This window comes from Nanorana parkeri, unplaced genomic scaffold (genome assembly GCF_000935625.1).
Source record: "Nanorana parkeri isolate BGI_ZX_2015 unplaced genomic scaffold, ASM93562v1 scaffold1596, whole genome shotgun sequence".
In the NCBI taxonomy this organism is placed as follows: Eukaryota; Metazoa; Chordata; class Amphibia; order Anura; family Dicroglossidae; genus Nanorana; species Nanorana parkeri.
In genome coordinates this window covers 103,929-125,412 of record NW_017307864.1, presented here as the reverse complement: position 1 = coordinate 125,412, position 21,484 = coordinate 103,929, and the positions used below count along the sequence as shown (strand labels likewise).

At 40.3% G+C, this 21,484-nt stretch overlaps 1 protein-coding gene across 3 annotated transcripts in view; it reads right to left on the bottom strand.

Annotated features, from left to right (window-relative positions):
• Positions 1–21,484, bottom strand: part of NPRL3 (NPR3 like, GATOR1 complex subunit) — a 66,900-nt gene that overhangs the window by 29,985 nt on the left and 15,431 nt on the right. For all 3 annotated transcript variants that reach the window (XM_018570780.1, XM_018570781.1, XM_018570782.1), the window contains 3 exons: positions 16,935–17,064; positions 15,467–15,541; positions 5,606–5,759 (listed from right to left, as the gene is read on the bottom strand). In XM_018570780.1, coding sequence (XP_018426282.1) covers positions 5,606–5,759; positions 15,467–15,541; positions 16,935–17,064 — 359 coding nt within the window. The remainder of the gene's footprint in view (positions 1–5,605; positions 5,760–15,466; positions 15,542–16,934; positions 17,065–21,484) is intronic.

The following is a 21,484-nucleotide window of genomic DNA, read 5'->3' as shown; positions in this document are numbered from 1 at the left end:
CATTCTTTAATATAATTTCTATAGTCACAAAATACCTGGTGATCCTGCAATTCCCCTCAGGGAGCCCTGTTCTGCTTGCAACAGACCACACTAGGAACGGATTGCCTTGCATTCTGGGAAAATAATACAATGAGTTTTGTGAATAGGCAAGGGAAAGGGAGGGCTAACAATCTGATCCCTACAGCAGGAGGTGCATCTCTGATTCCTGCAGTGTTGAAAAATCACAACTGTATGGAGTATCCGGCATCACTAAAGGGACGTTTTTTACAATAACCAGCGGCCAGCAGGATGTAGGAAATTCTTCATTAGCGGTAACTTTTGTAACTGGTGCTCTGTAGCCCACAAAACAACTTTACTGAAGTTCAGCCTATGTACATTACACTTTACATATTCTTAACAAGCAGTAAACAGCTTTAAAACAAGCAAGGTGTTTTTGTTGAGCTGTTCATTCTCAAAGATCCTAATAAAGACTCCACAGTGCCAGTCACTTTCTGACAGCTTAGATATTAGCTGCTGGTTGTTCACATTAGAGGGCTGTTTAGAGTTTCTGCTGCAAACAGAAAGGAATGGGGAAAACGCTCAATAACTGTGCTGTGAACTTTAACAAATTTTGGCTAAAAATGGTACTATGGGCAAAATGCAGATAGTACCAAAACGTGCCTCCCTAGTTACTCTCCTCCCTGCTGGGCGCTGGTCTGTGTTACCACCGATCCCCGCTGCTCTCCCCCGCTTGTGTTGGCAGAGGCAGCAGGGATCAGAGGGGACACAGACCGATGCCCAGTAGGGAGGAGAGAAGCTGTCAGGAGGCCGAGCTGGACGTTGCAGGGAGGAGACAGCTGAAATGACTTAGGACATAGTAAGCTTACCGTGCCCCTAGTCATGAATGTTCATTCATAACAGGGGCTGCAGAAAAAGAGAGATTTAGAACTGTGTGTCCTCAATCTCTTTTTCTATTTTAAAAAGGGAAATATCAGGGGTCTGTTTAGACCCCTGATATTTCCCCAAAGCCCTTAAGAGTAAAGTAAAACAATTAAAATAAATAATTTAAAAAAAATGTAAAAAGGTTGGGAAAAACAGTCATTCGGTTTCGGTCTGACAATTTTTTCATTTTTGTTTCGGTCTAAAAATTTCATTTTGGTGCATCCCTAAAAATGAAATTTCTTAGCAATGCTTACAGATGCATATGTCAAGGATTGAAATACTTTAGTGTGCATGATCTGTGCACAGGTTCCACTTAAAATAAGAGAGTGGATGCATCATTCCAAAAGGATGAAGAGTTATATGAAGAGTTATACATATTGGAATTTACCTACATTGATTTTCCTTTTTCATTCTAACTGCAGCATTTTAATATTTTGCAGCACCTATAAATATGCAGTTAATAATAATTCTTAAAAAATTGCCCAGAGGGGACAAGAATAACTACAAGTAAACTAGCATTACCTTAAGGGCCCATTCACACCAGATGCAATCCGTTGCGTTTTTGAGCTGCATCAAAAACGCAGTACAATGATTTCCAATGGGATTCTGTTGTTCTGTTCACACCAGACTAGTCCGTTCCGATGCAGCCAGAAAAAGTACTGCTTGCACTATTTTAGCTGCATCAAAACGCGACTGAATGCATCAAAAACGCATGCAAATGCAACGGTACGCAACTAAAAAATAAAAACCCACAGATTTAGCAATGTCATCTTCTGGGGACTTCCTGTGAGTTGGTAGAAGAGATTAGGAATGGAACAGCTCTGGAAACATGGCAGACATGGATGCTAATCTAATAATCAAATATCTCTGACCGTCAGCAAATGGTGCACCCAAAAACTACGTTATTATTATATCATAATAACCTCCTACGTTGGTAGAAGAATGGCTATAGCCAACACTAACACCAGGCCATCAAACAAGGGAAGAATGCCTGAGCTAGAAAATGGAGGAAAGTGCTGTGACAGGAAGAAGGAAGCGACATATGGTCTGATTTGCATTTTGAGGGGGAAAAAACTGCATCGGAACGCATCAAAAACGCGGTAAAACGCATCGCAATGGCTAAAATGCATGCATATTCAATGCAGTTTTGGTGTGAATGAGGCCTAACAGTAAAAAAGGAAAAGTGTCCAGCGGGGGCAAGAGTCAATTGGCGTTACCTTAACTTTTAAATTATAATATTAAAGTAGAATTACATTTTCACAAAAAACCCTGCTGATTGGCAGGATGTCTATGGCAGAAGAGACCATTCAAGTCTTTTCTGCCATCAAAGCTTCTACCTGTATTTTTATTCTCTGTACGTTGAGGCACCCATGCACAGCTCAGAGCACAGACCAGGCATGCACGGGTGTTATGTCATCCAGGCATGACCAATCAAGCGCCAAACACTCGAAAACCCGAAAAAAGTCCAGTAGGCAAGTCTGCCATAATGTGCTAATATGCAAACTAACACATTATTACTAAAAGCTCCAGGGGGGGCTTTTTTTAAATGCCTGTACTTCTGCTTTATGTCTGGTTGCACTAAAAATATAGAGAATATTTTTATTGGTTTCTAGAAACACAACCTCTCCAAGCTCTTTTCTGTATATCACAAAATAATTTTTCCAGAATAAAAGCAATTCTAATATAATGTGTTCCTCTTGCACTTTGGAGACTATGGAGAATTCATAGATTAGGTACCTCATCACTGGATACTTTACTTGAAGCTCAAGGAATTTCAGAGTAATGTACAAACATAACACTAGATGGCAGTGTAGTCATTGTGATGCAATGGATACATTTTAAAGCCCATTTCCAACTTTGCAGGCCAGGGTACTGATTGTCTTGTAAGAATTTGATGATTCTAAAGAACTCCGGGGACAAGAAAACGTAACCCTTGCAATGGGGTAACCCCCACACTGCAAGGGTTAAGTACTCAAATTCATCTAGGGTTTAAAATAACAGATATACTCACCTGAACCTCGGCTACTAGACTGGTCCCTGTAGCTTCTCTCACTCTCCGCTCTGGCAATGGAATGTCTCTCGGTGTCCTCACGTCCAATACACTGTATTGGACATGATGATACAAGCCGCTCACTCCCAAGATGGTTATTGGAGGATTACAGTGCAACATCTACTGCAGGGTCTCTGTGGACCCTGGATGGCATAACCTGTGTAGGCTTACAGCTGTTGAGCACATATTCTGTACTGTAATTCTCCTAACATCCTTTAAACAGTGCAGGAGGTACAAAGAACAAAAGGGCAATAGTTGTAGTGCACATTCAAGTGCAGCATAGTTTTGCAATCAGGTAAACAACTTTTGAATTGGACTAATATTCTATTCATCTTTAGCAGTGTACGCATAGAATCGTCTACCTGTTTTATCTTGATCAATCATTTTCAGCCTGGAAGCTGGGGATTGCTAAAGCCCACCTCCGCAACTATAATATTCAATCTGGAGAACAGTATAAACATGGGCAGGGGGTGAGATCCACTATTGAATTTGACCTGTCACGGTCCCCTATAGGAGCTCACCATAGAGCCCCTTGAGTAGACTAAGAACGTCGTGTAATTACTGAGACAACGCCACCTGTCACAGCGGTCACTAACTGCAGCTTCTGTGACAGAATTTCTGTCACAGAAGCCCTGGGTCCTATTGTCCGGAGCGTCTTATAGACTGCAAAATACGATATTTATAAATGATATGGAGTTGGGGATTAAAAGTACTATTTCTGTGTTTGCAGATGACACCAAGTTATGTAGTGGAATACAGTACTTACAGGTTGTCTCCAACCTACAATCAGCTCTGAATGCACTGTGTGATTGGGCATCTATTTGGCAAATGAGGATTAATGTTGATAAATGTTAAGTTATGCACTTGGGGACTAAAAACATTTTCAATTTATTTATTTTAAACTTTTTTTTTGTATTTTAATGCTGGGAGCCATACCCAGCCTGCTATTGGAGGCAGAGGAGCCGCGGCCGGACCAGGAGACTGGAGAATCTTCCGGACCGGGGAAGCCGACGGAACGGCTGAAGAGGAAGCCGGCACATCAGCGGAGGTATGTGGGGCATCGGCGGTATGCAGCGGCCTGTGTCCCCACTGCCTCCGCCAACACAGGCGCGTAGAGCAGCGGGGATTTGAAAGGACACAGGCCGCTGCAGCCACAGTTCTCCTAAATCTACCGGCAGCTGCCGGTAGATTTAGGAGAACTGTGGACCCCGTTCGTAAGTACGGATTGTCTGTAAGTCGGATGTCCATAACCCGGGGACTGCCTGTACATACATGATCCATATAGTGAGCTTGGGGCCAAATATTCACTTTAAGGTCACTGCAAAAGGACAAGAGGGCACTCTTTGCGTCTGGAGGAAAAGAGGTTTAACCTTTGCATACGGAATGGATTCTTCACAGTTAGTGCTGTGGAATAGACTCCCTCAGGAGCTAGTTCTAGCTAATTCAGGTAACGGTTTCAAAATAAAATCTGGATGTATTCCTAAATGCACAGAATATTACTGGATATTGAGTTCTCATTAGGTATATTAAGCATCAGAGATTGTTGCTCCAGGGAATATCCGATTGTCTTATGGGATCAGGAAGGAATTTTTCCCCCTGTTGGAGCAAATTGAACCATGCTTTATAGGGGGGGGGTTTTCCCTGCCTCTGGATCAACAGTGGGTAATTGTGGGCATAGTGTTCTGTTTCTGCTTTTCTTTTTTTTTTCTTATCTATAGGTTGAACTCGATGTGTCTTTTTTTTCAACCTGACTAACTATGTAACTGCTGACCTGCATACTTGCACTGCATGACATCAAATTTACTTCAGTACCTTCTAAGTGTGAGACTCACGTTTCCTTTAACTTTGTGAGATGATGATCCCACTAGATAAAGATGAACACCTAAAGAGAACCAGTCACAACTGGCCTAATTAACTTATTTTAATGTTCTGTCAGACAGGCTTCCTTTATATTAATTTTTTTTCCGGCTGTTCGATTAGAGGAAACAGCCAAAGTTAATCCCCCCTTTCAGAAATACCTAACACAAGTATGAGGATTAGGAGCTCTGACTTTTCTGATCAGCATGCTCGATTTAGTCTCACCCCTGCTTACTTCACACACCAAGGGCGAAGTAAGGTTAAGAAACATATCAGAGCCCTGATTATGAGGCTCTGTAATTTGTTAACATCGCACATTGCATTTCTTATTATTGTTGAAAATGAAGTAAAAGAGAACCTTCTTTGCTGCTCAACATTAACTTGCAACTGAAGGGTTATAGAAGGGGGTCTTTAGGAAAGCCTTGATCTTGGAGGAGTTTTAATGCGGTGTCATTGTATTATTGTGTTATATGATATACAACTGAAAAAGTCTATGCTCAGATCCCTATGGGTGTGACCATATGCAACAACGAACATTGTAAACCATTTTTAGGCCTACATTTAAAAGTCTGAAATTATTGACAGGTTTGCTTTAAAAAAATAAAAACCATTATGGTAAGTAAATACTTTTTTTTAACATCTCCTGTCAGTTAGCAATGTTACTGCATAATAGATTGCATAATTTTGTGTTCATTTTAGAGGTTCAAATAAATGGGTTCACCTTTGGTGGGAAAAAACCCTCTAAAAGACTCAAGTAAAAACACGCCATCAACTCACTTTCTGACATAGCAGACACCTCATCCTGTATCGCCAGAATTAATTTGGCCTCCCTGGTTAAGTACTGGCATCTTCGCTCTTCATGTTGCAATATGATGGCAATTCTTCTAGACAGGTTGTGCAAGCAGTTTATAACAGAAGGGTCTGCATTTGCCTGAAGAACATACACAAAAGCACAAAACATTACATACCGAAGAGTTTATTTTACAAAAAACTAAAAAGTACATTATTTAATAAAATAAAACAAAAAGCAAAAATGATGTGCAAGGCCAAGCAACCCATAGCACCGAATCACTGACATAAGAACTAGAATCAATGAATTTATCTGGTTCTGAAGCTCAGCACCATCTTTAGACAGCCATTTGTTTGCCAGCGTTACTCCTGTTTATACCTCCTGTCAGAGCTCTTAGAATAATACAACTGTAGTCTGCACTATCGGTGGGGAACTGTGTGAGGAGGTTAAAAAATAAATAAAAACAAAATGGCTGTGTATCCACCATAACAGTATTATGTCTATTAAAATCTACTTGGGTCCCTTAAATCAAGAAATAGAGGAGAAACACTCTGAAATAATATTAGTCATTCAAATAGTGTCATACAAACATTTGGTTCTGTTGACATTCTCAATTTTCAGTATCCAGGTACTACAGCAATCAACAGAAACAGAGGAAGAAAAGTACTACTGCCATAATGGGGAGAGACTGTTTGCAATACTAGTGCACTACCCTAATAGGAACATGAGCACATTGCACGATACTAGAGTATTGACCACTAACCACAAGGAAGGACCCTTGAAGCTATCCAAACAGCCAAATACTGTCTGTATAGCCTCCTGGCCATTTTGATAGTTGCAAGAGACCTTCCTAATCAAAGTGATCGCATAAACAGGAACCACATTAACTGGTTCCTGATCCTCTCTGCAGGATGTGAGATAGAAGCACACAGCAGAATCAAACAAAACATAAATACCTTCCCGGCACTTGCAACCTGCCAGGAGAATATGAATACACATATTACACATAATACACTGACAGCAACTAATTAGTAATAGCTTTTAAGCTGCTTATAGAAAATCAGACAACGGGTTTAATTCACAAAGACACACCAGAATAAGGATCCTTAATTTCAAAAAAATTACAGCAATTTTTAGTAGAGTCCAATAGGATTTGGAAATTACAGTCACACAGCTTTTTAAACGGAGTCTGAAGGCTAACTTCTAACTGGATGCTGTGGTTAACTCCAATGCAGTTTACATACTTAATATCCCATTACACCAAAAGCGACCCATCATGTGGCAATAGAGCTAAATCAAAAGACAAAATAGTTTTCAGTACACATGTAGCCGTTGGCACAAGGGTATGAAATAGTTATAATAATGATCCTCAAAACTTGCAGTGTACCGTGCAGATGCATGTGACCTTCCTTTTAGGTGGAAAGGGGATTTCCCCCACATAACCTAGATAAATTCCCTAAACTGGGCCCTAATCCTAATCCTGTGAGTTTTAGCAGACTATATCCCTATGATTAGCAATGGTAGAACTCTGTCATTATAATGGAAGAGCAGCAATCCCTACATTTACCAGTTGGTGGTGCTCTTAGTTTAAAAGAGCTTAGAGGTTGAGATCCCTGTGTACACAATGTTTGGTCTGAAGTAGAGAAGATATACTATTAAACGAGTTCTCCAATGGTAGGAGGAAAAAAAAAACAGCTAAGGTAGTAAAAAAAAAAAAAAAAAAAACACAAAATGTACTCCATCATGGATAGCATACACACATTTGATCTTAATACAACAGTTAAATAGAAAAACACATGTATGTTTATCCAAAACTTTATTTTTTCATTTTAAATAAGTAGGAAAGGCTTAAAAACAGCTGTCAGTTTATGTATTTCTCTCTGGCTCCCATTAGGAGAGCCTCCTGTCCTTGAGACACAATAAGAAGTTAAAAGGAAAAATCAGTAAAAAGATCATAGACAGTTGTCATCGATGCAGGTGTGTCCCCATTGACGGAATTAACCCAGAACTGTCAACCTGCGGGAATTTTACAAAATAGTCAGCAGGGAAGAGAGGGGAAATCTACGCAATGGGTACACGGACAACAAAAACTTCACAAGGTCTTTATTCTTTCGCTAATGTATTCAAAACTAAAATAAAGTTATGGCTCTGCACACATTCACTGCTGTTAATTCCCAGAATACAAAAAAGGAGTAAGGGTAATGTGGTAACTGCAGTACTCCGTGGTGATCAATCAGGTTTCAGTCTGCCGAGTCACAACATCAAACCTGAAGATTTTTGCTTTTACAGAAATAAAAGTATTTGTGCCAGTTGTCTGACGTTATGGCCATGTTAGAAACTCCAGCACCAAAGTTATGAAAGCCACACAACAGTCTCCTTGCCCTTTCCAACACTTGCCAGTAATTCAGGTACAGTAGTTCTAATGTGTGACACTTTCCCATTCTTACATTATAGCTGTCGCAAATTCAATAAGAAGTATCGCCATATTAGTGATGAGAAAAGCGGAGGTAAAACAGATCTCTTGGGGTGTTGGAATAAATTGTTCATTTCCCAAAACTTAGTAAATTCATATTACCAACTGCTACATGAATCTGTATCTGAACCTTTAAAGAACAACTCTGGGGGAAAAAAATCAAAAGCTTACCCTTGCAGTGGGGCTACCCTCCGTAAGGTTTAAGTGCTCATTTTATCTAGTGAACATGAAAAAAAACCCAGATTTACTCACCTGACCCTTGTCCCTGTGGCAGTTGCCACTCACCTCTCCTCCTCCATGAATGTCCCTCGGTGTCCTCACATCTAATGCAGACCAATGGGCCTGCATACGACGTGATGACTTCAACGGCTCTTAAGCTGCCCACACACCTTACAATTATCTGCAGATTTCCTATGGTCAGATGGAAAAGGTGCAACAGATTCCTCCATCTACACTTAACTGTGTGGATGGAGTAATCTCCACCTGGGCCAATCTGTTGCACTTTTTCCATCTAACCACAGAAAATCTGCAGATAAAATTGTAAGGTGTATGGGCACCTTTGGACTGCAAGAGTCCAGAGGAGAAGCTGCAGGGACCAGTCTAGCAGCCTGGAGGGAGCGGTGAGACTGAGCATCAGGTAAGTGAATCTGCTTTTTCTGGGTCCCCTAGACAATAGAAGCACTTAACATTTGCAGTACAGGGGGTAGCCCCACTGCAAGGGCAAGTTTGTGATTTTCACAGATTTCTTCTTTGAGGAATTAGTGACCTCCAGGCATACCTGCCCTTAATATATGTATTGCTGTGTATATCGCAGGTTGGGAGCTTTGTTAGATTATGGACCACGCTATGCAGAGGGGCCATGACGAGGCTTCCATATAGATTTGCTGTAAATATATGCTACTTACACCTCTGTTTTTAACACATAGGGGTTCATTTGTAGGGGTCCTAGTGCCGTGTGAAAGGCATAAAAATGTTTAAGGGGTGCTGGCTATTTCTGCTTTGGATTTGTGCTTAACGCGACCCATTGTTGGTCCGCGCCCTAATACACTCATTTTGGTTGATAGCATGGGACAAGATGTTGAATGTTAGTTACATATATGTTTCGCAAGTTGCGCCATTTGTTGCACAGATGAGAGACAGATTTCTAATGAGTATGTAAGCCACTTTATAAATTCCAGGGTTTGTGCATTACACTGTGCCTTATTAGGCTCCGTTAACACATTAGCGTTTTTCCACGTGTAGAAAACATGCAAAACACAAAAACTAATACATTCTAATGTAGCGTGTTTTCATACCTGCGAGTCGTCCACGCAGCACGAAAAGGCACACAAAAAATACAAGAACAATATTCTGGGCGACTTCCAGCTATAGTAGTAGCCGCAAACGTGCCTCGACCGCGCATATGTTGAAATGTGCGTGTTTTCGCGCCGCAGAGGCGAACGCATTGGAAAACCGCTCTGAATTCAAACCGCTTTGTGTGAACGGAGCCTTACATAAACTAGTGAACATACTGTATATTCCACTACTGATTTGGGTATTGTTGTGTCATAAATATTACATGTAAAACTCAGTGTCCAACTTATCACATTCATATCACTTTTTTCTGTAAAATATTAATATAAAAATGGCGGAATTCACAAATGTCACTAAACATAATGCAGATCTGGTTATCGGCATCTCCTCATGCATGAAGCATAATTTGACACAAATTTAAGTGCGTGCATTTCAACTTCTATTTTCAGTGTTTTGTTAGTTTATATGCTGGAAGCACGTTATTCATCTGAGTTGCCCCAGTCAATATGGCCGCAAGCAGCGGCCATATTGACTGGGGCAACTCGGATGAATAACGTGCTGGATTAGTCTGACCCTAGTTTATTTTAATACTTTATTGCTGTGTAGTATGTGTATAGGGAAATGCCGCGGGTGGCGCAGGTGCAGTAGAGCCTTCTGGGGCAAATTTCTTACTTCTAACTAAACCAGAAGTCAGGTCGTTGGAGATCTCGACGAGTTGGAATTTTCGATAGAACACCGGCTCTGTGGAGTGTACAGCTTAAAGTGTTCCTATGGACAGATACTCCAATGTCGGCAGTGGAGTTTTGCAGCTCCCTCGGGTCATCTTTGGATTTTCTGTTGCCTCCCTGATTAATGCCCTCCTTGCCTGGTCCATGAGTTTTGGTGGGCGACCCTCTCTTGGCAGGTTTGTGGTGGTGCCATATTCTTTTAATTTTTTAATCATGGATTTAATGGTGCTCGGTGGGATGTTCAAAGCTTCCGATCAAAGTTTTGGATATTATTTTAGAACCTAACCCTGATCTGTACTTCTCCACAGCTTTGTCCCTGACCCGTTTAGAGAGCTCTTTGGTCTTCATGGTGCCACTTGCTCGGTGGTGCCCCTTGCTTAGTGGTGTTGCAGACTCTGGGGCCTTGCAGAACAGGTGTATATATACAGAGTTTATTTTGACACTGAGATTGCACACAGGTGGTCTTTATTTAACTAATTATGTGACTTCTGAAGGTAATTGGTTGCCTCAGATCTTATGTAGGGACTTCATAGTAAAAGGGGTGAATATATATATGCATGCACCACTTTTCCGCTTTTTATTTTTTAGAATTTTTAAAAACAAGTTATTTTCTCAATTTCACTTCACCATTTGGACTATGTCCATTACATGTAATCCAAATAAAAATCCATTTTAATTCCAGGTGGTAATGCAACAAAAAAGGGAGAATACTTTTGCAAGCCACTGCACAGAACGGCACGTTATACAAGCGATCCGCCTGGCTCTATAGCCGGCAGATCGCTTGTATGTAAACAGGCATCACTGCTAGTTTTTACATTTTGGCAGTTTCCCCGTGCGCGAGTGGGCGTGGCTGACAGGACGTTTAAATACGCCCGCTCAGATCCAGGTGGTTAAAGTGTATCTTAATTTAAAAACAAAAAATGTATAGGACTGATATGATAGGAGTGTTTCGCTTTCTGTCCAGCTCACAGGAAGTGACAAGGACACTGCAATTCTAGCAAAATCAACAGGTATTCTTCTGTATTTGCTAAATATGTTCTTTGTCTTAGAAAAATTAAAACTAATGCAGTCAAATCTAAGGTCTGGTATGCTGCAAAATATTACATTTTTATTCTTGTATTACCCCAGGAGCCTCAATATTCAGGGAGCTTTATTAAACAAGCACCAGTTTCAGCTATAAAGAGGGGCTTTTGGCCTGTCCTTCCAGTGCCTTATGACGGAACTGTAACACTGATGGGCCAACTTCAATAACTGATGCTGAGGCAAGGGCTAAAGTGTTGACCTCCTATTTGAAGTTCATATTTACTGCTGATCTCTGTCTATACTAGTTGCCTAATTGCTATGCTCATTCAACAGCTGCAATGTGGACCCCTTTCTAAAATGCTAGTTGCCCAATTGTCATAGTGATCCACTGGCTTTAAGGCTCTTGTGGTTTCATACAGTAAATTAAAGTCTTGGAGCAAGGAGGATGACTCTCTCTGAAGGTGCCCATACACCTGCCAATTATCGTACGATCATTGAGGGTGATCCCGCGATCGTACGATAATCGGCAGGTGTATGGGCAGCGTGCGACTGCATCTACTGTACGGTCGCAAGACTTTCGTCTTCCTAGCACGCTGGAAAACCTGCTGAAAATCGTACGATTTTCAGCGGGTTGGCCGCGTGCTCGGAAGACGAAAGCCGCAAGCGCACACTGCCCGCTCAGCATTGGAATCATCGGCAAGCCCTCCACTCAGCGGGGAGGGCTTGAGATGATCGCAAGTACGATCTGCCTGCCAAGATGGGCAGATCGTACGAAATTTTAATGACCTTACAACGAAAGTCATGTGATGGTTGTAAGGTGTATGGCCACCTTTAAGATGCATTTTTTAGGTTAAGTCCAAGCAATCAAAAATTACAGATTCCTAGCAAGTAGGAGTGAGGTTTTTTTAAATTCTGAGTTAAACTGCAAATTATTAACAGGGGTTCATTTATATGGGTGAGTAGGAGCATAATTAATACACAGCTAGAATCCTGTATAATGTGTATACTCTCATTCACAATAACAATTCTTTTCTTTAAACAAGGTACATAGCAGGTGCAATTCATACTTGTCTCAATATATAAAGTTCATCTGGTAGGCACAAGTTATTTTGAAGAAAAAAAAATAAGGATAATTAACTGTGAAATGTTTATAAATGACTAAAAAACTATTTAGTGTAAAATGTTGGAAAATACCAAAATTAATAAACACATGAGAACTGTATGCACTGAAATTAAAGAAGAGATGAATTTGCATTTCTTAATGAAATGAATACAGGAAGATAAAATGAAAGTTACATGAGGGTGCTATCTATGCGCTGATATTAAGCAGAGATGACGTTGCATTCCTTGAAGTTGTGTGTTCTGATGTGTCATGGTTGAGTAGGTGGGTCTCCTGATAAACAGGGATGCAATGAAGCAGTATGCTGATAAGATATGTACAGTCCCAGACCCGTCTGATCACCATAATGCACAATTCAGTTCTTATATTGCTGACTTAACAGTGCTCTGAGAGACCAGCCCAGAGTGACAGCATAGATTAAAAAATATATTATCAGCAAGTGTCAGTCAAATACACCCAGGCTGTTTGCCTTTTCCAAATAATTTCAATGACAGCATATTTGTATGAGTCAACTACAATTATATATTACTGTCCAACAATGACACAATTAGAAATGTAAAATATGTGTATTCCTTTTATTTTTAATTTCCTATTATTTGTATCAATTATATACAGTGTATCTTTGTGTATCTGAAATGTGTTACATTTAAGGTGTAACTATGGGCAAAATCAAAAACGAAATATATGTTGCAGTCTGTCACCAGCAATATTAACAGCGCAGTTTTTGTTTTTTGGAATCCTATGTTTAACTTTCTGTATTAGCCCTCATTCATACCTATATTTTAGGTGTGATTAGGGATGCCTGCGGCATGAACTTGCAATTTCCTGCATCGCAATTCCCTCATCTGCCCTTTTCAAGTTAATGATCGGTGTGACAATCGCTGCATTTGAAAGTGGCAGAGTGATGGCACACGGCATGTAATCATATGTGATATGATTACATGCGGTGTGCCAGCGTATCACATATGATACATGTCGTGTGCCAGCCCTCTGCCACTTTCAAATGCAGCGACTCTCACCCGATCATTAACTTGAATGGGTGACAGCTGCTACTTGTAAACGGTAGATTCAGGGTTCCTGCTGCAGGAAATTGCAAGTTCATGATGCAGGAATCCCTAAATCGCACCTAATCTATAGGTGTGAATGGAGCCTTAGGGTGACTAGTACTTTTGCTGGACAGCTTGGCCTGTTAAAAGCAATAGAAAAAAAATGGATATACTAACAAGATCAACAGGTAATAAAACTGTTACATGGGGTCAAGAAAAAAAAAATCAGTCATATTAATGCTAATGACAGACTTCATCATGTATGTAATATTTGATTTTGCTCATAACGGCTTTTAAAGCTTACCTATCCATTGAACACAATGGAAAGTATCACTACTCTCACAGAAGGCTATTTCTGTTCACAATTTAACATCTATAAAAAAGTAACATGTGTAATGTTGAGGATATAGTTCAACAAGGGTCCTACTTCTCAACATGTTTCACGATCATGCTTCCTCAGGAGAAGGGTTTTTTATTAGTATAAGTGTGCTTCAAAAAGCAAGTACGTAGACCTGCAGATGCAAACCCAAAACCACAGTGGGCGCTCTCGACCCTCTCTGGGGGGACCGCCAGGGGCTATATATAAAAGGTATGCCTTGGGGGCTGATGGATGAGCGGACACAGAAAATCTTGTTTTTATTGATGAGGTGTCCCAAGCATAGGTCCAAACGGTCTGCAGACTGTTACCCACTTACTTTTTGAAGCACACTTATACTAATAAAAAGCCCTCCTTCTTCAGAGGAAGCATGATCATGATACACATTGAGAAGTAGGACCCTTACTGAACTATATCTTCAACATTTTAGGAATATCTATATTTTTGAAGAAAACTACTTGTTGGATAACATCATAGATGAGTATTTATGTAGTTCAAGGTCCAGGGCGGGTTATGTATACCGTATATACTCGAGTATAAGCCGTCTCGAATATAAGCCGAGGTACCTAATTTTAGCAAAAAAAACTGGGAAAAAGTATTGACCCGAATATAAGCCGAGGTACCTAATTTTAGCAAAAAAAACTGGGAAAAAGTATTGACCCGAATATAAGCCGAGGGTGGGAAATGAGGAAGCTACTGGTAGATAGATACCAATAAAATTACATGAATATTTATTTAAAAGAAAAATAACCTAGCTCTGTAAGTGGAAAAGGGGGTACAGGGCTACATATCATGTACTACGGATCATTTAACCCATTCATGTTAGCAGAGGATCATTGTAAATGTATTGTCTGCACTGTATTAGCAGTATATACTCTATATAGAGTATATACTGCTAATACAGTGCAGACAATACATTTACAATGATCCTCTGCTAACATGAATGGGTTAAATGATCCATAGTACAGGGCTACATATCATGTACTACGGATCATTTAACCCATTCATGTTAGCAGAGGATCATTGTAAATGTATTGTCTGCACTGTATTAGCAGTATATACTCTATATAGAGTATATACTGCTAATACAGTGCAGACAATACATTTACAATGATCCTCTGCTAACATGAATGGGTTAAATGATCCATAGTACAGGGCTACATATCATGTACTACGGATCATTTAACCCATTCATGTTAGCAGAGGATCATTGTAAATGTATTGTCTGCACTGTATTAGCAGTATATACTCTATATAGAGTATATACTGCTAATACAGTGCAGACAATACATTTACAATTATACTAACATGAATGGATTAAATGATCTGTATGTAGCCCTGTACCCCCTTTTCCACTTACAGAGCTAGGTTATTTTTCTTTTAAATAAATATTCATGTAATTTTATTGGTATCTATCTACCAGTAGCTTCCTCATTTCCCACCCTCGGCTTATATTCGAGACGGCTTATACTCGAGTATATACGGTATATAAAATGTACATACAGTGTGCTTCCATGCTTTTATATTTAAACTTTTAGGCATCTTTTGTTATAGTTAGTCTTTTAATGTCGATCAATAAAATAAGATGATTTTATGAAGAATATGGTTGCTTTTCTCTAGTTCATGAGCATCAATTTAAAGCCCCTCTTTATCTGCCATCTGGACAACTGATCCCAGAATGTTTTCATATTGTTAAAATTCATTTAGAACACACAGGCCATATTTATTTAAGGAGGTACCCAGGCTGCATACTAGCAATTATATAGAAATTACAAAAATCCAAGCTTACCCTTAAAGCAAAAACCACATTAAAGAGAATCATTGTGGGCATTTCCCTCTTCGGTGAAGGATCAGTTTTTGACACCTGTAGTACAAATAAAAATATTTTATACAAAGACCAGATAATTATTAGAATTTTTATACAGACTATAAAAAGGCATCTTCTGTCCCTAACCTTCAATTTATGTTGGGGCCTGTTCACACAACATGCATTCGGCTGTGTTGGCAATGCAGTGCCAAAGCATTAACAGGGCAAAAAGCCTTGTTTTTATTGTGCCAGTTCACTGAAAAAATAGGTAGGCCGCATTTATCGCACAGCAGCTTGCTCTGATGCTCTGCAGCATATGTTGGGTAAAATAAATACGACTGTGGAAAAAAAAATGCAGCCTAACACAGGTAAAAAAAAACAGTGCACCCAAAAACACATTGCAATGCATGTACACTACTAATGCCTGGCCAATACTTTTGAGTTGGCCACACACTGCTCGAATTATGGCCTGCTGACTCGGCCAAAGTTCAAGCTGTGTTTGGCCATGTTAGAATTATTCCATTCAACCAGCAGGGGAGATTTCCTCATGCACATTGTTTAGCGTGAATGGGGGAATCAAGCATCCATACGAGCTGCACCAAAAAAAACTACCAGTGTATGGCCAGCTTAAGGGCACAGAAGCCCTACTTATACTTAGGTTCTGACTCTAAAATGCAACAGCAATGTTCTATAGTTATGTTTAAAGGCCAGGTAACATGCCAGAGAATAGGCACTGGGGAAGAAAAAAAAAAAATGATAGAAAATATGTGCTGGTCTTTGTGTTAATGACAATACCATATATTTTGGTGAAACCAACAGGAAAAGGTTACATCTGTTATGGGTGCAGCTTCTTAATATAGAGGCAATTTACATTTCAAATATGTGTAAAGAAGTCCACATGAAAAAACTTTGTGAAATAAATGAAAGTCACTAGCAGTTGTTTAAATTATCACAAATGATATGACCATGTAACTTAAATAAAATATAATTTATTGCAATAAATAAATAAAGGCACAATCATTGTTCATATATTATGTACAAAATATCAGTGTGGACCAGTGGTGGGCAACTCCAACCCTCCAGCTGTGGAGAAACTACAAATCCTATCATGCATCTGCCTCTGGGAGTCAGGCCTGTGGCTTTCTGAGTCTTGCAATGCCTCATGGGACTTGTAGTTCCAAAGCAGCTGGAGGGGCCGGAGTTGCCCAGCCCTGGTGGTACAATAAGTGCAAATTTATACCACTGAAAATGCCAATTGTTATATTGTGTAACTGGTACCAAACAAAACAAATTCCGTGTGCACTTCAATCTCCACAAACATTTATATTGGTTAACATTTTAAATGTGAAGCACATCATCATCCCTTTGACTAAATTTAAAATGTTGAAAAATGGTCTATCCCAAATGTACAAGAGCACCCCAGCAATCCAATCATTATCAGTAATTTTACCTGGCACAGTGCATGCTGAAGCAAAGTTGGATGACCCACAAAACGCACATTGTCAATCTTCAGTTCAAACTTTTTACCGCACATATCTGACTTTGTAGCCAAAATAGTTGCAAGTATAACATCTGAAAATCTTCCAAAGAAAACATATAAATAAAGATGAGAAAAAAACATTTTAGGGGCTAATATTTTTTTCTGTATTAAATAGATAAGAATTGTGAAGACATTAAATATGATATAAAGCAATAAAGAATTACATAGTGACCGCATGCTTGATATTAAGTCCATGCTCTGCAAGGAATCGTACAAACTGAGAGAAAAAGAGTGCTGTTATCAGAAAGTCATGAACACGATACACAATCAAATGAATTACTGGTAAATTACATGATTCCTTTTATTACTGCTGTGTACATCACTCAACTACGGCAAAATGACAGTTCAAGAGGGAAAAAACGCTTTTACCATGTTCAAGATGCCTCTTAAAAAACTCTGATAGCATTGCTGTACCTGACCTGACCTGACCTAGGAAGCCACCAATACAAAAAAGAAGCTGGCCAGTGAGGTTCTGTACACCATCAACAAATGGAGGGCTGGCTAGCCTTGCCTAAAATTTAGAAATACTTTTACAACAAACAAATACACTATTTTGAGCAACCCTTTTTTTGTTAATACAATAGGTCATTAATCACTTCGGGGTCAAACAAACTGGTCCCTAGATACTACTACTCGATGGTCCCTTCACCTTAAAAAAAGGCTGAGAGTTAAATGGACAGTTGATGATCTGCCATTAACTGAAGACATGCAAGAAAGGTGCTAAAAGCAGAACTCCAGGCAAAAATTTTATTAACCCTTACATTGGGGCTACCCACACACTGCACAAGTTAATTGCTCAATTTCATCTAGGGGGGATTTTTTTTTTAAAAAGGTTATAGCCGGCTTGCTCTTAGACCGGTCCTTCCAGTCTCTCTCCCCCTCTTCTGCAGCGGTCTGAGGATCCTCAAGTCATCACCTCCAATACACTGTGTATAGGACACGAAGATGCCGAGGGACATATCAATCGCTGCAGCGGAGGAGGAGAGAGGCTGGAGGGAGAGCCGACACAGCCGGCCAGCTTCGAGGAATGGGCGAGTATAACATTTTTATTTTAGTCCCTAGATGGGTAGCCCCACTGCAAGGGTTAATAACAAGTTTGCCTGGTGTTGTTCTTTAACATTTATCTGTTCAGTGTGATTTTCTCCAGAGACAAATTATTTACAGCCCTCATTTTTGCACATATAAAACATAAACAAACATATACACTGTATTTATAGATAGTATTATATTCCATCTTGTTTATATAAAATGCAGAACCATGTCTGCTTGTTCACTTGCAAAATTACAGCCTCTGTGGTAGGCCCTTTTGCTTTGTAAATACGTTTAGAGTTTGTATTTCTGATGTTTTTCTGGATGTTTGACATGGTAAATATCTCAAGGAGCTACAACTGAAAGGTGAACGTTATTCATTGGAAGACTATACCCAGTATTAGTCTTCAGAAGAAATACTTTAATACCGCCCTTCTATATTATATGTTTATATATGAAGCTCGGAACTCCTTATCTAAAACTGAAAAGATCTGGAGACCTTGTAATATGTTGCCTCCTGTTGTTGAAGAATCCACAGATAGGACACTTAAGGCCCTTTCCACAGGGGCTGAAGTGACTGAACCCCACGTCGGTCTATAGGGAATTGGATGTAAACTGACATGTCCTTTTACATCAGATTACCCCCGATATGGCACGATCAGGTATGGCAAAACAGATCTCTGATCCCTTTGTTTTTCCAGACCTGGCCAGAGTCAGGGGTAACCGAGTGTAAACAGATGCCCGTCTGTTTACACACAATTACCCATAGACTTACATTGGGCATCCGATTGGGTCCGCTGACAGGCAGACCGCCCGTGTGAAAGGGGCCTTAGGGCTTACTCACACTAGCCTGCATGCTAAAATACTAAGTGGGTTATTCACAAAGTGGCGAAGGCAGCCGAGTGAATAACCCAGCCGAAAAGTGAAGTGAGCCGAACGCTGTTCGGCTATTCACTTCAGCCTTGTACGGCTGATTTCAGACGTATATCGACTGCCTTCAGTCAGCCAAACATGCAGAAGGAGTTCGACTCCCAGTTATTGTTTAATGACAGATCAGTGTCCCCAGGTCACATGGGGACACTGATCTGTCATTACAACTGGGCGGAGCCAGCCATGAGATCACGGCTGGCTCCGCCTCAGCTGTCATTTGCGTGGAGATAGGTCGGCTTCGGCCAACCTTTCTCCACGCTGCGGCTGTGAATAAGGCTCAGCTGAACCGAACCATATGGGTTCGTGAGCTTTAATGAGGTCCGGCAGATGGGTGGTGTGATACATTGATTCAAAACTGTTTACTTTTTAAAAAAATTTTTAGGGAGTGTACAAAGTGTACACTTCATTCAGGTTTGCTCACAGCAGTGCAGCATAATGAATTCCAGTACAGTGCAAAAAAAAAATGTAGCTTGTCTCCATTTTTCGCACTGCATTACCCATCACACCCATGTTGTGGTGTGAATAGGGCACAGAGAAGACAATTGTTTTCTCTGTGCCCTAGCGGTTACTGAAAAATGCCAGTCTGCATTTGCATGTACGTTGGAAGGAACCTGATGTTTGCGTGTGTGTTTTGTCTTCTTTCTTGTTTTCATGTTTGTTTACTTAAAGCCAATAAAACCAGATCTTAAACGAAAAACCATGCCTAGCATAGAAATGTTGGCTCCCCATACTAATTACATTTATGACAGTACACCTGTCATAAATGTAAGAAACAGGCTCCAAAACGGCAATGAAGGAACACACCTTAAAGCTGCCCATACACCTTGATCATGGTACAAAAATTTTCGCCCTATGATCGAACCGTCGTACGATTTTCGGATGGCCGCCCCATCCTGCCCCGATTATCGCAAGGGTAATGAAAAGAAAGCACCTGGACGAATTGCGGTAATCGACCGCACGGATTTTCATCTGCGCATGTGCAGTGTAAATCATACGAATTTTGACTTACGGAAACGCCACCAACCTTGCGAAAATTGTACGATCGACAAAGTTTTCTAACCTGCTGGTTAGTCAAAAGTCGATCGATTGTACAGTATTTGCGGTTGTACATTGCCCATCAACCTTACGAATATCGGACGAAAACGCGATCGCATTACGCAAATCGGACAATATTGGTAAGGTTTATGGGCAGCTTTACACTGGCCTGTTTTATTGTCAGAGAGTAGGTGCAAGAAATCAGGACCCTCCCAGAGCCACCCATTTGGAGAATATGGAACATAGCATTATATACAAGTAGTTTTTATGGAATTTTTTATAGTAAAAAGAAATAAACAAAACATAATATACTGCACATACAACTACAGCATTCTAACACAGACAGGCTCAGCTAGGTCTTATTTTCAGATATTCCATATTGAACCGGCATGTATTCGCACATTCACACACCTGCACAAACATCAGCACCCTCATATATGTATGTACACACACACACACACACACACACACACACACAAAGAAACTGATAATATGGCACCTACATGAATAAAGGACTTAAAGGAGAACTATGGGGTTAAGGCTTTTCCCCATAGTTCTCCTTAGGGTAAGGGGAGGACACAAACTAGCGTCCTCCCGTCACCCTAAGCTCAGTATACCGCGAGCTGCAGCTCGTGGTATACTGAGGCGCCACAGTATACCGCGAGCAACTGCTTGCGGTATACTGAGACGCCGCAGCTGAATCGGATCCCGAAAATTATGCCGGGATCCGCCCAGCTGCGTGACTGACAGCTGGCTCTGCCTATCTAGAGGCAGAGCCAGCTGTACCCGCCCCCTCCCACGTCCGTTCTGCCTGTCAGCGCTGGCGGACCGGAGCGGGGAATCCAGCCCCTCCCCTGTCACGGCAGAGAGCTGTGACAGGATGGAGAGGTGAGCGAACGCCGGTATGTGTTCGCTCACCTCCCAATCTACTGAGCCGACCTGTGACACTCTCATTGTCACAGGTCGGCAAGAACTATGAGGTGAGTGAAAAGCACTCACCTCATAGTTCTCCTTTAAAATTAGGACTCTGTATTAATGAGCGGCCTCTCATGAGGATCTCCCTGAATCAGTGCAAAATATGTTGTAAACCACACTAATATAAATGTATAAATTAGCCAAAAAGTACTAGACTGATTAAACATGCTTTGCAGTACCTAACTGTACCCCTATTCACTATAAATTGAATGTACTTTAGGAGTTATGGAATCTTTAAAAATTCTTGTTACTCAGATGTATTTGTCAGTTAACACTGCTTAGTAATGCTAAGCTAAATACATGACTAAATATTCACCTACCCTTTACAACTGTACTTTATGTACATATCTAATCAAAAATAATTGCTGTAATTGCCCTAGTTATATTTCATTGATATATTATGAATTGCATAATAATATTTAGCATTTTCACACAAACACAGGAGAACATACAAATTCATGAAGAGAACATCTCTTGTAGAATTTACACTG